Source organism: Mandrillus leucophaeus, unplaced genomic scaffold, assembly GCF_000951045.1.
Source record: "Mandrillus leucophaeus isolate KB7577 unplaced genomic scaffold, Mleu.le_1.0 Scaffold442, whole genome shotgun sequence".
In the NCBI taxonomy this organism is placed as follows: domain Eukaryota; kingdom Metazoa; phylum Chordata; class Mammalia; order Primates; family Cercopithecidae; genus Mandrillus; species Mandrillus leucophaeus.
Window position 1 is genome coordinate 1,752,614 of NW_012104721.1, and position 19,018 is coordinate 1,771,631.

The 19,018-nt window shown below is 51.0% G+C and overlaps 1 protein-coding gene across 1 annotated transcript in view; it reads left to right on the forward strand.

Annotated features, from left to right (window-relative positions):
- ATP2B2 (ATPase, Ca++ transporting, plasma membrane 2) overlaps window positions 1-19,018 on the forward strand; it is a 187,247-nt gene that overhangs the window by 94,887 nt on the left and 73,342 nt on the right. The window contains exons 3-5 of the mRNA XM_011994148.1: window positions 5,680-5,877; window positions 14,070-14,327; window positions 15,337-15,462. Coding sequence (XP_011849538.1) covers window positions 5,680-5,877; window positions 14,070-14,327; window positions 15,337-15,462 — 582 coding nt within the window. The remainder of the gene's footprint in view (window positions 1-5,679; window positions 5,878-14,069; window positions 14,328-15,336; window positions 15,463-19,018) is intronic.

The window sequence follows — 19,018 nt, forward strand, 5'->3', positions numbered from 1 at the left end:
AACTCCCATAGGTCTGGGCACATGCCCTTGGTGAGCCAGATGTCGGGATTTCTATATGGAATTGACTTTTTAATGTTTGCAAAAAATTTCCATTTTAAAAAAAACACCAGGCAGACCAAATGAAACCTCTCTAATGGCCTGAGACTGCAGTTTGCGGGAGCCAAAATTGGCTAAGAAGAGACAGGAAGGTACCCCAAGCAAAGGAATGGGAATGGCCAGGGCAGAGGTTTAGAGGCTGGGGAAGAGCCCAGGACAGTGTCCAGGACAGCTGAATACAGATACACTTTGAGGCCAAGGCTCCTCAAATACCCACTGACAGCAAGCAGCCATGACAGCAGGAAGTTCTTATACAGCCAGCCAGTCCCTCACTTTGCGCCATGGCTGTCTTCTTTTACATACATAGTAGGACACAGATTCTGCCCCCAGTTGAAAAATCTGGATGAGTGTTGGAGTGTTTTTTTACTTTCATAGTAAAAGCACATGCCTTTACAGTTTAGAGAGCTTCACACACATTCCTCTGTGCATGGGTTTCCCCAACCTAGGGGTTATTTTGTTCCCATTTTATTGATGAGAAAACTGAGTCTCCCAGGGATGAAACTGGCCCAAGCTCACTCACAAGTCAGTGGTAGAACCAAGACCAAAACCTGGCTCCTCACCTAGTGCTCTGACTTCTGCTTATAATTATACAGAAAGAAAATTCACATTTGAAAGTCCACAACCCCACATAGCATCTGGACATTTGTATTTCTCAATTTTCAGGGCCTCGCTGCTTTTGTCCAGTGATCTTTGACACCCTGTATTAATTTTTAATATGCAAAGTGGTGAGATGCTCTTTGATCTAAATTGAATCTCAAACGCCATTCATCTCTCACACCAGCCTCTGTTGTTTCTGCTCCCAAAAATATGTGTGTTAATATTCAGCAGAAAGGAAAAGAGACCACAAGATTCAGCTCCTGGGAAGGGCATGACAGGTAGGCTGGACCAGGCAAGCTGTCCCACCTGCAGGTCCTCAAAACCGCTATCTTTAGATACCAAATACCAGAGCCACCAGCCCTAGCCTTCATCCAGACCAATCCTTCATGTCACATGTGGGGAAACTGAGGCCCAGAGAAGGGAAATGGCTTGTCTGCAGTCACAAGGCCCTTTTGCTGTGCCTCTCCTCACCTTGACTGACCCCTTCCTATCTTGTCAAAATCCTGCCAGTTCAAAGTCTTCCTCTCCAGAAGGTCTGGCTTAATCTCCCACCTGGCCTAAAACCTGAACGGTAATAATGACACAGTGCGCCTACCTGGTTTCAGGCATAGCACTAGGGCTCCTTACGTGAGACATCTTGCTGAAGCCTCACCCCAACCCTGTAAAATAGGCACTGCTGTCACCTGCATTTTACAAAAGCAGAAACCGAGGCAGTGAGAGGTGAAGCACTTACCCAAGGTCACTCAGAGCTGGGATTTGAAATCAGGCCATCCGAGTTCAAATCCCACCTGTGTTCTTGGGGCTTGGTTTCCTCAGCTCCGGCTTGGCTGTTCTTCCGCTGAGAAGAGGGGAGTGAGCAAGACATTGTGGCCACCTCCACCTTCTCAGAGGCCCCATGTGAGCCTCAGTGCCCAGGGTTGCCATGTTGGACTTTGATTCTGGGATGCTTGTTGTGGAAACTGCCATGGGAACAGCCCTAGCAGAACATACAAATGTTCTTATGCCCTGAGTTGTTATTTCTGAAAAACAGAGGGCCTCTCAGAAGTCTGTGGGGAATGGGCAAGGGCGGGGGCTAGGGAAGGAGCTGCCTGGAAGATGGAGGGAGGGACAGAGAAGCTATCTTGCACTGACCCCTCACCCTTCCAGCCACATCTCCCTGTCCCAACCCATAGCCTTGGGGGTCTCAAACTAGCAACTTAGGGGCTGAATCCAGCCCACAGATGTGTTGTACTTGGACCTGGCATGTTTTTAATGGGGAGATTTTACATCAAATTCCAAATGTCCAGCTTCTCTTAGAAGATTGGAAGATCTGCCACACTGGGCCCATATTCCCACACAGGAGCTGAAAAGCAATGGAAGGGCCAAGGTTCTTCACTTTGCTCCAGTTTCTACCACTCCCTAATGTCTCCCACTCACCTACTTCACTCATTCACGAAACCCACCCAACCCCCACACCTGTTCAAATTTGCAGCCCCTACTCTGTCTGCTGTCCCAAGACTCAGGACCTCAATGCCTGGCCTGTGGATTCCCAGCATGACAGAGCCCCAGCATATGGCCTGACTTCCAAAATGGAATACCCACGTTATCAGCTGTTTACACTGTGTGGACTCCAGAACGTCTGAACCATGGAACTCAGAAGGTTCAGAGACTCCCCTCTTGGAATCAGTCAGGCAGGGCCCAGAAGGTTGGCTGGCCTCACTTACTTTTTTTTGGCAAAGACCTTAATTTGCACCAAATCTTATGAGGAGCTCCAAAATGTGAAAACAGAACCTAGGAAAACCATTTCAGGGCCTATAGATCTCAGAACCCCTGGGATTCTCAGGGCCTACCCATCTTATTGAACACTCCCATTGTTGAAATGGGGAAACTGCAGCTCAGAGAAGGGAACTGACTGGCCAAAGCCACAGCAAACTGCCATAACAGGCCAGTATTGGCTGGTCATAGCCCCTCCCTCAGAGGCCCACTGCCCTCTTGAACTCTCCCTTCTCCCTAGACAAAACCCAGCCCAAGGAAAATGCCTGAAACTCATTCACACCGTGGCGTCCAGAACTGATGATGGCTTCCCCTCCCAGAAAATCTAAAGGAATTGGAGCTTTTAATTAAAGGAATAAAGGTCAAGTAGAGGAATTCCAGTTGTTGGTTGTGGGTAGAACTGGACAAAAGGAGGAAGACAGGGAAGCTTCCTGCAGTTTCTGGAATCAGTATGTGGATCGCCCAGATGGCCAGCCCAGTAGGGAACAGTGGAGGCAGTGTTCCCACGTGCTTAGATCAAGGCTACCCTGGGCTCTCAGAGCCCAGGAGCTGCCCCGCAGCAGCAGCTTGGTCTTAGGGCAGTTTGTCTCCCCATCTATGAAATGAGCCTAACCTGGCTCTGGGTTCCTTCATTCTCACTACATGCAGAACATGGGATCCCAAGAGCTTGCCTGCACCAACAGGCAGGCTAGTGTGAGGTCTCCTAGGGAGGGAGCCATCCCTGGGCTCCCCCTGTAGATGTGTTTCAGCCAGCCTGGCCCTTGGAGGCTCCTGATGGAGATCTCGTGGTCAGCATCTGAGGAGACTCCACATCTAGAACCCCGGACAGACTCCCAAACCACAGGCTACTGGACTCCTGGAACCACTGAGCTCTTATGTCCATGGGCAACCAGGTCTGTTCCATGCATATCACAGTCCCCAGAACCTGGCACCAGGTTAGGCCCACAGTGGGGGCTCCAGGAATGCAAACTGAATGAATGAATGAGTGAATGAGGCAACAAACAACAGACTGTTAGAACCCTAAAACCATACATTAGGCCACGAGGTCCCATCAGCCACATGGTCCAGTCCTGCAACCCCAGCGGGCTGGTAGTGCTGTTCGCAGGAGTAGACTGAAGGCCATAGGTCTGATGAGGGGTGTGTGCCCCTCCCTGTCCACCCCCCCATCTGTCCTCACTAAGACACAAGAAGAGCTAGGGTTTGCTGGGTCAGTGACAGGACTGTCATTGCCCGCCTGCAGGGGCCCGTTTGTGCTGCACTGTTCAGGCCAGGCTCGTAATACTCAGACCTGCATTTAGCGGGTGGGACAATTCTAAGGCTTCAGGTGCCAGGCTCTGAGGTACAGGAATCAGACTGGTCTTTGCCCCCAAGGTCCACAGCCCAAGTAGGACACGGGTCCGGGGAAGTGGTAAGCCTGCTGCGGGGAAGGCTGTGGGAAGTAAAGGTAGAGGACCACTGTCTGCCTGGAGTGGAGGGGAGGCTGCTCAGCAGGGGCCCTTGAGAGGGGCTCACAGTGCTGAGTGGAGGAAAGGCTGTTCCTGGTTTGCTGAACAGCAGGAGTAAAGGCCTGGGGGTGTGACAGGACACTTGTCATGAAAAAATAAAATGGCACACCAGCGACTTGGGGTGGCATGGGGCAGCTTGAAAGGAAGGCTAAAGCAAGAAGAAGCACTGACCTCTGAGGGGCACAGCAGACAGTGGACAGAGGGAGCCCTCCCCACCAGAGCCACGCACCTCCTAGTCACATGCCTGAATTTCCTCCATGAGAGGTTCACCCTTCCAGACCCATCTTCCAAGGTACAGATCCACCTGGGGTTTGCCAATTGTGGGTCGTCCATACCCCAATACCAGGGAGTTTAGGAGGTGACGTATACACAGGAAAACAGTGGCCAGTGCCAGAGCAGGGAAGGGCACAGCACGGGCACAGTGTGGCAGGAGGAAGGCAAAGTGCTGGCCTGCCTCTGCTGGGAGGAAGCCACATGGCAAAAGTCAAGGCTGCAGACACAGGTTGCAGGTCAGACGAGAGGGCCAGAGTGCCAGGCTGGGAAACGTGGGCTTTATTCCAAAGACAGTGAGCAGCCTCCCAATTCTTCCAGACTTGCTAGTCTGGAAGAATTATCTGGAAATGCAGATGATGGGTGGAAGTGGGCCCCTACCAGTCTGTCCAGGCCCCACATGATGAGGGGTGCACCTGGCTATACCTCACTCCCTTGTCCAGAAGAGGAGAAACCACCAGCGTCAGCTGCATGTTCACCAGGCACAGACCGAGCACATTGCAAGGCATCCACGGCGAGGGCCGTCCCTAAGTGGGCACTCTTCTGTCTGGTGGGCTGCTCTGTTCCAGTGTCTGCAACAGTGCCAGGCACTTAGTAGGCGCTCAATAAATGCTCATGGACCACATGAATTACCTCATGTGATATTCACAACCATCCATGGGTTAAGTACAATCACCATCACCATTGCAGAAGAATTTACTGAGGCTCAGAGAGCGAGGGCCATCACACTGGGATTTTAATCCAGGCAGTGGCTTCTGATTCTTCTCTAACCACTGTGAGGCATTCAAAAGGAGGGAGAGCAGAAGGAGGGTACCAGTGTGAGGCGGCTGTAGGAGTGTGGATTCGCTTCCCGTGGCTGCCACAGCAAATGACCACAGACTGATTGTGGCTTAAAACAAGGAAAGTTTATTCTCTCATGACTCGAGGCCAGAAGTCAGAAATCAGGTGTGAGCAGAAACCTCCCTCTGAAGAGCAAGGAACAATCCTTCCTTGCTTCTTCCAGGGTCTGGTGGCCCCAGGCGTTTCCTGGCTTATGGCTGCATCACTCCAATGTCTGCCTCTGTTTTTACATGGCCATCTTCCCTCTGTGTCTGTGTCTCTTGTAAGGACACCTATCATTGCATTTAGGGCCCAGACAGATAATCCTGGATGTTCTCATCGTGATATCCTTAACTTAAGTTCAACAACAAGACTATTTTCCCAAATGAGGTCACGTTCACAGGTTCCGGGGATCATGATGTGGATATATATTTTGGGGGCTGCCGTTCAACCCACTGCACGGTGTCTCTGGCTTTTGGCAGGAGCCTGCTTAGGGCCCAGAACATGAAGAGATGTTGGACTCCTGGGCCAGCCGCCTGCAAGTTCTTGCTCTGTTTCTCCTTCTCTGCCCCTAGATTCCCAGAACACGCCTGCATCTCTCCCGGACCCCCAGGCCAACCTCTCTGCTCTCTGTCCACAGGTTTGCCGGGCACCGCTCCAGACCTGGAAAAAAGAAAGCAAATTTTTGGGCAAAACTTTATACCTCCAAAGAAGCCAAAAACCTTCCTGCAGCTTGTGTGGGAGGCGCTGCAGGACGTGACGCTCATCATCCTGGAGATCGCCGCCATCATCTCCCTGGGGCTGTCTTTCTACCACCCGCCTGGCGAGGGCAACGAAGGTAAGACGGACCTCGGACCCAGGAACTGCCCCGCACACCTGACCACCACATCCACACCGGGGGCACTCATGGCTCACACAAATAATCCTCTCCTTCCAGGGGAGGAAACCAAGGCCCAAGGGGCAGGGCCCCGCCCATAGCCAACACAGCCAAAGAGTGGCCGAGCCAGGCCTCAGCCCCGTTTTCCCTGTGTGAAATGCACAAGAGTTGGACCAGCAACAGTAATTGTTTTAGTGAGCATTTCTGAGCACTTACAGAGTGCCAAGCCCTGGGCTGAGATGTCGCCCCGGTAACCTCCTGAGGTAGCAGCCATGTTTATGCCTGTTTTAAAGATGAGGAAACCTTGGGTTCAGTGCATACTGCTTGGGTGATGGGTATACCAAATTCCCACAAATCAGCACTAAAGAACTTACTCATGTAACTAAATACTACCTGTTCCCCAAAAACCTATGGAAATAAAAAAATGTAAAAAAAAAAAAAAAAAAAAAAAACATGAGAAAACCAAGGCACAGAAAAGGGAGTTACTCTGCTCGAGGTCACCAGCTAATAAACAGTCCTCAGATTTTGCTGTGGAGCTTGTTGAAAACACTGGTGTCAGTCCAGGTCCTAAGAGAGCCTGGTTCTCTCTCTCCAGAGTCCAGGGATGGCTGGATTTTGATAAGCACACAGGTAAGGGCGACCCTGACATCTGTGCAGGCTGATCTGTTTTATAATTTGCTGTTTCAGTCAGTAGGATATTGTAAATACTTTTTTGTGATTCATTATGATTCAACATTTCCTAATGAATGTGCTGCATACATAGATAACCCTACTACAGCTTCAGACAAGCAAATTAAAAGTTAATAGCACATAAGAAATAACATTATGGGCCTCATTTTCCCTAAATAAGAAGATGGCCTCTGAGGTCCCTTGAATATTTGTTGCCCTGCCCCCTCCCAAGCCAAAGTTGCCCAAGAAACTGGATAACCAAGTCTATTAGGCCAACTACCTCAATTTTACACATAGTAAGTTGATTTGTTTTCTTTCATGACTTCTTTCCATAGAGGGTTTAAAGACACAAGAGAGATACATCTCACAGCATGCAGTCAAATAGAAAGCCAGACAGAAAAGGAATGGAAGCAAAGAAACCGGCTATAATTGCTGCCATGATTGAGATTTAAATCTGACTTGAGGTTCCTGGCAGCCAAGACAGAAAGGGAATTAGGGTGATTTGCTGTGAATATACTAGAAAGTACCGAATTTTAAAAATAATAATAATAAAACAAAAATTTTTTAATGAAAAAATTAAAAACTAAAAGGTAGATTTGCATAGCTCAAATTATCAACAAGAAGGAAAACTATTTAGGAAGATGACATTTCTCTTTACAAGAATTCTGGGAGGAACTTTCACATAGCACATTCTAAGAAATGCACAATGGGCAGCCTTCTTTACAGAAGTTTTACACCAAATATGAAAGAAGATAGTACATGACGACTTGAATAAGCCTTGAACAAAGCTAAGAGTGTAACACAAATGCGTAATGATAATACTTCTTACTATTTTTATAGCTACCACTAGTTGGGAGCTATTATGATAGAAGTCCATTTAATTATCAATCCTCACAACAACCCCCAAAACCAAGGCCCTGAGATAGCAAATTGCTTGCTAAGGGCACACAGCTAGAAAGTAGCAGAACCATGACTCAGACCAAAGCATTCTGGCTTCTCGGTCCTGTCCCTCAGCTGCGTTTCCTCAAAGAAGAACAGGACTGAATCAGCCCAGATACATGGCCTCATGCAACCCAATTCAGCACAAGATTAGAACTCAGATAGCAGGTGGTGGAGGGGGTGGAAGGGTAACATGGACTGAGCTCCTCATGTGTGCCAGGAGGAGCGTCTAACCTCCCAAACAGGTGAGTGCAATCTTCCGTCTTAGAGATTCGGAAACCAAGGCCCAGAGAGGGGAAGGACTTGCCTGCCGTCACAAAACTACCTTAGGCCGTAGGGCAGGATTTTCAACCTGAGTCGGTCTATGGCTCGTTCCACCGCTCTTCCCTGCCTCTGGCCAGGGCACTAGCTCAGGCCACACCCTCGTCCAAGGCAGCTGCACACAATCCAGCTTCACTGGGATCAAAAGTTCTTGGGCTTTGTGACCATCCTGACTCCTTCTCCCAAAGCCCATGCCCTGGCCTGAGATCTGAGCTCTGGGCCTTCCATGTTTCCAGGACTCCTGTGCCCCAAGTCAAGCTCGGGCTCCACCAATACCCAGCCACCAAGTGCAAAAACAAACTAACAAACAAAAAGCCCTGAGGAGACATCAGTTTCACCAGTGAAGTTGACAGGGACAGTTATGTGGCCTTCTTGGCTCCCTTCTCCCTGCACACAGCCTTCCAGAGACTGGGGTCCAGCTGTGACTGAGCACCCAGTACATATGGCACTTTATGTCCGGGTTCTCAGTGAACCCTCACACCCATTTCACAGACCAGGAACTTTCGGCCAAAGATCCCCAACAGGGCCCTCCCTGAGCAGCCGGTGTTGAAATTGTGTCATTGCTGTGGTGCTACTGAGTTTTGTTTCAAATCATGAAATGCACCCAATTTCTTTTTGACACCAGCTGCCACATCTTGGAAGGCACCAGAGTCCAGCGATCAGAGCCTAGGCACAGGGCCTGGATCTGCCTGTCTGGCCCTGGACCCAGGCCGGCCCTCCATGTGCTCAGCCTCAGTGTCTTCATCCATAAAATGGGGTGAATGATAGTACTTGCCTTGTGGAGCTCTTGTGATGATTGAAGGAAATAATGCAAAGCACTTAGCATGGAGCCCTGAGCCAACTTCAGGAAGCAGGTGTCCCCATGTGGCCGATCGCTCCTGGTTTCTGGAAAAGTGACCACGTTCTTTTCAACACCCCACAATTCTAGTATCCTCTACAGCAGTGCGGGGGTGGACAGTGTGAGCGTATTAGAGTCACAGGTTCCAAAGCCCCAGCACCTGTCACTCTTGCCTCCAGCCCCTGTCATGTTGAGTCCTCAGAGGCCCACTGCCCGCCTCCGCCCCAGGTCTAAAGATCCAGAAGTTAGAGCCTGAGCCAGGCAGAGAGCCTTGCTTCTGAGAGGGCAGGCAGCCCTGTGCGCAGAACAGACTCAGGAAGTTCTACAGAAGGAGCAACACCGGCCCTGTCAGCAGAAGGAAGGAAGGAAGGAGGGAGCGCAGGCTAGGGGGAAGAAGGAAAAGGAAAGGAAGAAGGAAGGCAGGGAGGGGCTTATTTATAACCTGGCACCCATAGGAAAGATGGGCAACATTCCACCACCGGCCTTACCAAATCCCCAGTGCTCACATTGTTTGAACTCATTCAGTTTTATTTCTCACTTGCCATTATCTTAAATGCCTTGGAATGGACATCCTCAGCCCTGAGCTCTAATGCTAGCCAGGTACACGGCATCCCCACCCCCACCCCATCTGGCAGGTGAGGGAACTGGAGCTCCAAGAGGGGAGGGTGGGGACTCACCCAGAATTGTGGCCTGGGCCCCCAAGTCAGGCCTCAGGCTTCCCGCACTGGGGACAAACTCAAGAGCCAGGGATGAAAAACCCACAACTGGACTCATTCCAGGATCAGGTCTGGAGTCAGGCAAGGAATACAGCATGGTGGCAGCACTACAGGGCTGACCACCCCCACCAGAAGACACATCTTTCCTAGAGGGAGGCCTGCTCTTAGCAGATGACAAAGCAGGGCCTTGGGACCCAGTGGGATGTGGGTTCAAATCCAGGTGCAGCAGCTCCCAGCCAGTGACTGCCCCTGCCCAGGCCTTACCTTCTCCCTCTGTCAGACAGGGCTGGTCACTGGCAATGTTGATGGGTGGAATTAGAGTCACACATGCAATGAGTGTATGAGTTTCTCGCTATGCCTGGCCCATTGTAGGTGGTTAGTAGATACAGTCATGTGTCGCTTAACAACAGGGACATGTCATGTTCTAAGGCAATTTCATCATCATACCAACATTGTAGAATGTGCTTACACATACCTAGATGGCACAGCCCACTACACACCTGAGCTGTATGGTGCAGCCCGTTGCTCCTAGGCTACGCACCTGCACAGCGTGTGACCAGACTGAATCCTGTAGGTAGTTGTAACACAATGGTGAGTATCTATGTATCTAAACACGGAGAAGGTACAGTGAAAATACAGTATTATAATATTATGAGACCACTGCGGTAAATGCAGTCGGTCAGTAACAGAGACAGCCTCACACAGCGCATGACTGTGTTTGCTGAGTGACCACAGGGCCCTTGTCCAGCAGTGACACTGTTGCTATCTGTACACACTGTCTAGTTTTACCTAATGCCTAACTCCTGGGGCTCTGCCCCACATGTCATCTCATCCTTTTCCCTAAAACCATTGGGCCAAGCTGGGCCAGGCTGGGCCGGATGCCCCCTGATGAGCAGGAGTGAAGAGGTATAAAAGCATCCCCTAACTTAAAGCCAGGAACCCTCGTTTGAGTCCTGGCTATGTCACTTCCTGGTGTGTAACCTTGGGAAGGTCTTATCTCATACTCATCACTCGGAAAGCAGTTGGGGCAGGGCTGTGGGTGCTGTAGCACTCTGCAGCCTGTTAGTCCTCTACCAACATCATTTTGTACACGAAGAATTACCTGGCTCAGAGACCTCTAGGCACTTGTCCTAGGTCACACAGCATGTTCATGGCAGGGCTAGGATTGGCACACTGAGTGCCCCCAACCCCCTGCTGGTGACAGCTCCCCTAGTGTCAGAGTGCCAGCAGAGTGACAGGCACATAGTAGGTGTTTAGAAAATGTTTATGGCTCAACTAGTTTTGAGGATCTTTGTTGGATACCAGGCCCTGGTAGCCATCTGGGAGGCAGATTTCCCATTGTACTGGTGAACATGCAGACAGGCCCAAAGAGGCCAAGTGGGTTCCCCAAGCTTACACAGACAGGGAGAGGCCACACCCTCTACAGCCCCAGGTCCAGGGAGAGCAGTTGCAGTTGCCTGGACCCTATGGCCACAGTCTCCAGATCCTGTCCCTGCCCCAGTCCAAGGGAGCTCCAGAGGAGACCTCAGCGAGACCCACCCTCTCCCCTCTTCCCTCCCCTTCCTATTCTCTTCTCCCTAATTGCTCCAGGGGCAGCAGGAGTTGTTCCTAGGGTCGGACAGCTTCCAGGTGGCCAAATCCCTGCCCCAGTAATCTGCACTCCCACTTTCTAGCCATCCCTGGGCACCGTGTGACCATCAGACAGTTCTCTGGAGATAAAAGCTAATCGGCTTTTGCTGGCAGAGTGAGTACCCTCCGAGGCCCAGAGGGTTCCTTGGTGTTGAGTCAGCAAGGGCAGCAGGTAGGGCTAGGAGTCGGAATGGGGCAAATCCCACTCAGTCACTGTGCCCTTGGCTTTCAGAGGCCAGTCCAGGGAAAAAAGCTAATGAAAAGGGGAGAGGACCAACTTTTACCACGTATCTATCATGTGCCAGGCCCTCCCTGGGGTTATCCCACTTCACAGCTGTCTAACCTGAAGCTCAAAGAGGCCAAGTCACTTACCTGAAGTCACACAGCAGAGGTTGGACTTGAACTAAGTCTTTCTGATTCCAGAACCCGAAGGTTTGTCATTGCTCTAAGTGTCCAAATGCTCCTGTAGCTGCTCTAATGGGGGCCTCATTGAGGAGGCACACAGCAGGGGAAATAACAGCCTTCCCATTTCCAGAGCACATAGCAAGGGGCAGGGGATAATAAAGGTCTTGAAAAATGCAGCATGGGGCTCTGTAATCCCACTCCTTCCCCCTCCCTGCCCCTAAGCCCCAAGATAATGCATTTCCATATACTGGATTTCTGTTTAGCAAGGTTCACCTATGTTTCCCAGTCTTTGGAGTCTCTATTGGTGTCATTCATGGTGGTACAGGAGGCACCATTCACCATTTCCTCTCCTCCCATCATCATATGTCACTCAAATCTAGCAGGAGCCCCTTCTGTAATGTGGGCCTCAGGGCTTCATAAAGCCGGGCTGTGGAACTTGAATGCAGTAATGCTCACCCACACACTGGAAAATAAGAAGCACCAGCTTTAACTGAGCATTTACTGTGTGTTCACTGCAGTGGGTATTTTACCTGAAGGCTCTCTCTTAAGCCTCTCAACCACCTTATGAGAGAGCGCCTGCCATTTTGCAGATGAGGAAAACCAAAACAAGGCAGGCACAGTGGTTACATAGCAAGTTCATGGGCACCCAGCAGTTAGCGCAGCTGGGATTCAAACGTGGTTACCGTTAGCACAATTATGATTACCATTACTCCAAGCCTGGTCCTGCTGAACAGTTTTAAATTACTGGAAAAGTCTGAAACTCCCAATGGGGGAGAAAAGTGACTTGGGAACCCCACATGATAGCGTTGTGTCCTGGCCCGAAGGGAACGGCTGGTTCAGTGCAAGACCTGGAATTTTCCAGTGGCACATGCAGCTGGGCCGCAGTGATTCCGTATCTCCCCAGACTTGGGCCCCACCCTTCCAGGAGCCAAAAGCCCATAAACATTCCTTGAGTGTCACTTGGCCTTCTTGTCATGTTGCTTCTGACCCCTGGCTTTCCAGAAGCTTCCACCGGGGTCTCTTGAAGCTTCTGTTCTCTGTTCCTTGAGACAGACTGGATTTCCAGATGCTCAGCCATGAGTCTTTGGCAAACACATGGCAGAGGGGACTGCTGGGCTCGGGGAGAGTGAACAGGCCAGGTCTGGTGTCAGATTCCAGACCTGGATAAATTCCCATTATCTGCTGTGTGACCACAGGTAAGTCTCTGCTTCTCTCTGAACAGCCCCCTTAAGGGTTAAAGTGAATGCTGGGTGCACAGCAGGCCTTGCAGGGTATCCAGTGCCCCACCTAGCCCCTGTGGAGGGGAACTGCTCTGAGTTTTCCAGGAAGGATGGTCAGATGCTGCTGGAGATTCCTTTCCATGGAAATGGCCGCTCCCCAGGTCCCAGGGGAAATGAAGGCTGGGTGTGTCCTGACTGTGGCACCTCACCTCCTGGGCCTCCACCTCTTGCTTTCAGGATCCTTGTGGGGATGGGAAAGGGGCATGGAAGGGCTGTAGGCCCAGCACTGCATGGGTAGGACCTGCCTTTGGGTCTGATGCCTTCAGATCGGATGTGCTTAGGTTCTTCTTTTTCTCTTCACCCCATGGGCCAGGCAGACCTCGAGAGTTTTGGGGGCCTAGACTGGGAGGCTCAGTGGTGCAAGGGTGTGGGATGCAGGGTCACTGTAGGTCAGACAGGTGGCCTGCAGCTCAAGCATCAGTGTCCTCACTGTGGAGGGCGGCTCACTCCTCAGCTGACATCTGACAAGGACTGAGTTAGAGAACCTCCTGTGCGCTGAGCTCTGGCCAGGAGTTTCCCCCTTCCTCTCCCTGAGCCCCAGAAGGTGGTCTCAGTGATCCCTATTTTGCAGATGAGGCCACTGAAGCTGGGGAAGGGCAATGACTTACCCAAAATCATGCAGAGGCAGCAGCAGGATTAGAACCAGCTCATCTTCCCAACCTGCCTAGGCAATGTAATGAGACTCCAACAGAAGAGGACATCGGCAAAACTGCCTTCTCAGACCCTCAAGCACATGCAGTATTGGCTGCCTTTGTTCTGGGAAAAAAAAATGCCTCGCTTCCTCTCTTTTCTCATGAATTAGAGAAAATTCCTTGTCTTTTCTCATCAATTAAATTATCTTTTCTCTCCTCTGTGCCTTGTCTGTGCTGTAGAGTCCGTGAAATTTACCACATTGAATTTCAACTCTCACAATAGGTTCCTAAGATAAAGAATATTCTTCTCATTTTACCCAGATGAGAAAACGAGTTTCAGAAAGGGAGTCATTTGCCCAAGATCTCACAGCTAGAACAAAGGCAGAAAACTGAAGGGGCTAGGATGGTGGGCTCTGAAGCCAGACTGCCAGGGTTCACATTCTAGCTTCCTACTTGCCCTTCATAGCTTGGGCAAGTCACTTGACCTCTCTGAGAAACCTCAGTTTCCACATCTGTGAAATGGGCAGTGTGAGTCCCCTCCCTATGAGACGATCTGCGTGAAGTACTTTCCACAGGGTTTGGTACCCAGACACACTGAATCAGTGGATAATTATCATCTGATTCTTAACACTTGTTACTTGGCAGAGCTGAGCTGTAAATCCAGCCCATGAGGCCTCTCCTGGCTGGCTGACCTCACTCTGCCTGCTTCTATCTGGTCTTTCAGGATGCGCGACGGCCCAGGGTGGGGCAGAGGATGAAGGAGAGGCAGAGGCAGGCTGGATCGAGGGGGCTGCCATTCTCCTCTCAGTTATCTGTGTGGTCCTGGTCACGGCCTTCAATGACTGGAGCAAAGAGAAACAGTTCCGGGGCCTGCAGAGCCGCATCGAGCAGGAACAGAAATTCACCGTGGTCCGGGCTGGCCAGGTGGTCCAGATCCCTGTGGCTGAGATCGTGGTTGGGGACATAGCCCAGGTCAAATATGGTAAGTGTCCCAGCCACAGAGCCAGGTTCTAAAGCCGGATTATAGGCAGAGGTGGGACAGGCCAGGCTGATGCAAAGAGATTGGCTCAAGGAAGGGGGTGCCTTCCTGAAGGCTGAACCCAAACCAAGATGTCTTCTGAGATCCTTTAGGAGGTAGAAGGGTATGTCCTGGAGGGGGTACAATCCCAGAATCCATTTAAATCAGAAATGACAAGTACATGGCACATGTGCCACCACTCTCCAAACTTCCACCCATAGCAGACATTACTAATCAGTCACAGCTCAGAGCCTGCATACAGCCGCAGAAGCCTTCTCAGCACAGCATTCCAACAACCACTAATGCTCAGAATGGGTTTATTAGATGAAATCTGTTTCCCATCCCTGATTTGGCTGTTAATGGATGCTTGTTGGGCTAGAGGAGATGTTAGAAAGCCTATAAGTGGATAACTGAATATTCTGGACTTGTGCTACTGCCATGGAGAAAATGGGCAGGCTGGCACCAAAGTGAGTTTGAGCCAGATATGTCCTAGGTAAGTTGAGGCAGAAGGGTAGAGATTGGAGTGCCCCTCCTCACTCTGCCATAAAGGACTTGATTTCCCCTTGACAATGTGACTTGGTTGGGGCCTTCTCTACCCAGCCAAGACAGACTGGTTCCTTCCAAAAGATTTCCCCAAACCATAACTGAGACTAAAGAAGAATGAATTGTTGGGAGACCTGCACTCCAAGGTCAGGTGAGGTCAAGAGAAGCACTTCATAAAGTACATGCCTGCTTGAGCGAGGGTTGCAGGTCCCCAACCTCAGCCCTCCAGGCCTTGTGCTGTGCACCTTAGCTCCAGTCTTGAGCTATACATGGGCCGTCTGTGGGCACCATCTTGGTTCCTACACCCTGTGAGCTCTAGGCATTCTATCCCTGATGGCAAACCTTCCCTGGTAATCGCACCTTTAAGGGAATGTTCCAGCCTTCTAGCCACCTGAGAGCCTGCTGACTCCCCTGCCCTTCCTCTTGCCAGGTGACCTCCTCCCTGCTGACGGCCTCTTCATCCAGGGCAATGACCTCAAGATTGATGAAAGCTCCCTAACCGGAGAGTCTGACCAGGTGCGCAAGTCCGTGGACAAGGACCCCATGCTGCTGTCAGGTGAGCTTCAGCCTGATGTTGGGCTCATTCCCGTCGCCATGCTCAGGGGATGCTTGTGTGTCCCCTTCATGAGGCTGAAGGGACTCAGAGACTTTGATCCTTGGCTCTGGTATCTCCAGCCAGCTCAGCCCCAAGTGAGAACTCCTTTTTCCCTCACAAACACACATTGAGCCTACTGTGCACTCAGCAACCCGAGCCCTGGGGAGACTGCAGTGAATAAAATAGACAAAGCATCCCTTCCCTCATGGCATTGGCCTTCTAGTGACTTGGTTTACTAAAAAGCTGAACACTGAAACCCACTCTCATCAGAGATGAGACAGAATCAGTCAGGTGATAAGCGTTCTGGCCATGGCTGTGTGCCAGGCACTGGGCCCACACTGGGGCTGCAGCAGTGAGTAAGGCAGGAAAGGCTCAGCCCTGGGGAGCTTGTGGCAGAGCGAGGAGCAGGGAGATGTGAAAATTCCTGAGCAGAGAAGTGTGTGAAGAAAACAAACAGGGCACAAGGTGTACTGAGTGTGAGTGATGAGGAGGAGCTGGCCTTGTGACTATCCGAGGAAGAGCACACCAGGCAGAGGAAACAGCAGGGGCAAAAGCCCAGAGACAGGACCGGCTGGAGGCTGCAGTGAAATAGAGTGGAGAGGCCAGAGGTCAGGCCTCATGGGCCATGGTCAGCAGTTTGGAAATTGTGATGAGGATTCTCTGGAACGGTTTTAAGCAGTGAGCTGATCATGTTTACATTTTTACAAGCTCACTCAGGGGCAGAGAAGAGGTGGGGAAACCCTGCAGTTGTGACACACTAGCCAGGTGAGACCCCTTTTCACAGGGACACCCAAAAGGCCTTATTGGCCAGCAGTGCTCAGCAAACACCCTCTGCAAAGCTACTCTGGGTGTTTAGGCCAAGTGCTGGTACTATCTCCACCCCCAATTCACCAGTGATTCAGGCCCAGCCCCTGCCTATGGGAGCCCCCAGCCTAAATGGCCTTGGGGATTCAGGCCTACCAACAGCTAATCCTACAGTAGACGTGTGAGGAAGGTGTTGTGAGAAAGCCAAGGAAGAAGCAGAGCTCCCTGGAGGAGGTAGTGTTGAGTTGGGTTTTAAAGGATGAATAGGAGCTTTCCAAGTCCAATCGTAGAGAAACGGCCCTCCTAGCAGAGGGAACCACGTACAAAGGCACAGAGGTCTGAAAGAGTGTGGAATGTCCTGGAAATACAAACAGGTCTGCAGGACAGGATGGTAGGAGTAAGAGTAGAGGTGGGGGCATTTATTTATCCAGCATTTATTTAACCAACAATTGTTAAGCACATACTGTGTGCCACTAGTTAAGGGAACAAACAAGGTCCCTGCTGTCCTGGAGCTTAGAATTTAGTAAAGGAGAGAACCAGTAAAGGAACAAGCCAGCAAATATGCAAGGTAACTTCAGATAATGGTAAGTCAGATGAAGATGTTCCACCATCATAGTGAGATATAGAGACCTGCAGGGAAGGCACAGGAATCTGAGTTGGTCAAGGAAGGCCTGTCTGAAAAGGTTGCATTTGACCTAAAATCAGAACAATGAGAAGAAAAGTATTTCAGGCAGACAGACAGCAAGTGCAAAGCCCCCAGTGTCTCACTGAGAAACCATGGAATGCCCCAAATGACCTCTTAGAACATAGGGCCACATGAGAGTTCAATAAATTGTTACGGCCCTGTGGCCCTGGTCCTGCCCTCTGGGATGAAGTGGTTGACAGACAGAGCATCCTTGGGGGCAGTAGCCAGGTAAGTCCTCTGGATGTGTGGAAGCCCGGGGCAGGCATGGGCCTGAGAGGATGGAAACTTCAGACAGTTTGGAGAAGAGGGGAGAGGGGAGGATGCTGGCAGGAGGCTGGAGAGAGAATGTTCAGAATCACTGGCCTGACAGCATCACAAACCAGCCAAGGAGGAGGGCACAGGTGCAGAGAGACCCTGGAAAAGACACAATGGGCAGAGATGGGTGGGAAGCCAACCATCCAGCCTGGAGTGAGTCATAGGGTGGCTGCGTCTAGGAGCAGGGGCGAGAGGGCCCAGAGGGAACACAGGTGCCAAAAATAAGACAGTGCTGAAGGCAGAGGATGGGAGCAGGAGATTTCAGGATGATATTTCAGTTGGCTGTGTATGCCAACTCTGTCAAGAAGCCTCAAAACTTGGAGAGGCTGGGATGTCTCCAGGGAGGCCAGAAGTCCCAGGAGACCAAGAGATCCTACAGGAGAGCTGAGGCCTGCAGGCCCTTGGAGACTCGGAAGAGAGCTCACCCCTTAGTGGGGAAGGACAAGGGGACTGAGGACAGACAGAAGGCATTGCAGGTCTCAGCAGGGATCCCAGTGAGTCCCGTGAAGCCGGGGCTGCTGGGGTTAGCATTGGTCTTGGCAGGATTCCCAGTCATCTTGGAATGGTGGCCTGTGAGCACTGAGATGAGAAAGGAGTGGCTGCAAATAGCCACTACAGGCCCTGTGAGCCCAAGTTGAACCAGCGGCTTTGGTCTGAATCTGGCTGGAAGCCTGGGTAGATGGAATAGGCCTGGGGCTTCTGGGTGTCAGAAGACATCAGCCAACGTCTCCAGGATGTCCTTGTGGACAGGAAGGAGAGGGGCATGTGGGAACCTGGAGATCTTGGTGGGTTCTTGCTGGTTCTTGGGTTGCTAGTAATCTGGTGGATGGTTTCTAGTGACCTTCCCTGGAGCTCTGTCCTGTTGCAGTGTGCAAAGTGTTCCCATCAGTCTCTCAGAGCCCACAAGTGCAGGGGGGTGGCAAAAAGAAAGCAACTGTCAGGATCCAGAAAGATGATCACAGGATGCAGGATGAACCAGATGGAAGAAAGTGAAGCTCCATGGCGAGCCTGAAGCCCTGGCATCTGAAATCCAATTGCGTGAGAGTCAGCAGGGCAAGGGAGTGTGGCTCAGCTCAAACTCATAGGGAGAAACTGAGAAAGGGGCATAGCTGGCTCCATAGAAAGCAGTATAATTGGAAAGAGAATTCTGTAACAGTGGGGACCATTATAGGACAAAAGAGGCTGTCTGTAAGATAGTGAGTTCCCCGTCACTGACTCTCTATGAGCAGGATGTAGACAGGCTGCGGGTGGGGATGTTGGAGAGTGACCCACTGAGTGGATACTGCATTCAGCGCCCCTCCCAACCCTGAGAGTACGTTCACCATGCCCTGTCTCCCACTCTGCCTCTACTGCTGATCCACCTTGTCTTGCTCCCTTCAATCTGCCTCTGCTGAGGCTGTCCTCTCTTCCTACTCTTGTTTCTTCCTCTTTGCCCACTTAACTTTTTCCCATCTGCTCAAGCCCCACCTTCTCCATGAAGGCTTCCCTGACCACCATTGCCCTGTGGCAGTCACCCCCTGAGCACCTGGGACCCACCTTTAGCCTGTGACACTCCACTTCATGCTTGGCCCAAACAGACACAGCCGCATCATGGTGACTGAGTTTTGCACTGCACAAACCATCTCAAATAAAATGAAGAACAAAATTCATAGACCATCCCACCACCCAATCAGATCTCACTGGTTGCACTTTTATAGGCTCTGCTGTCCTTGG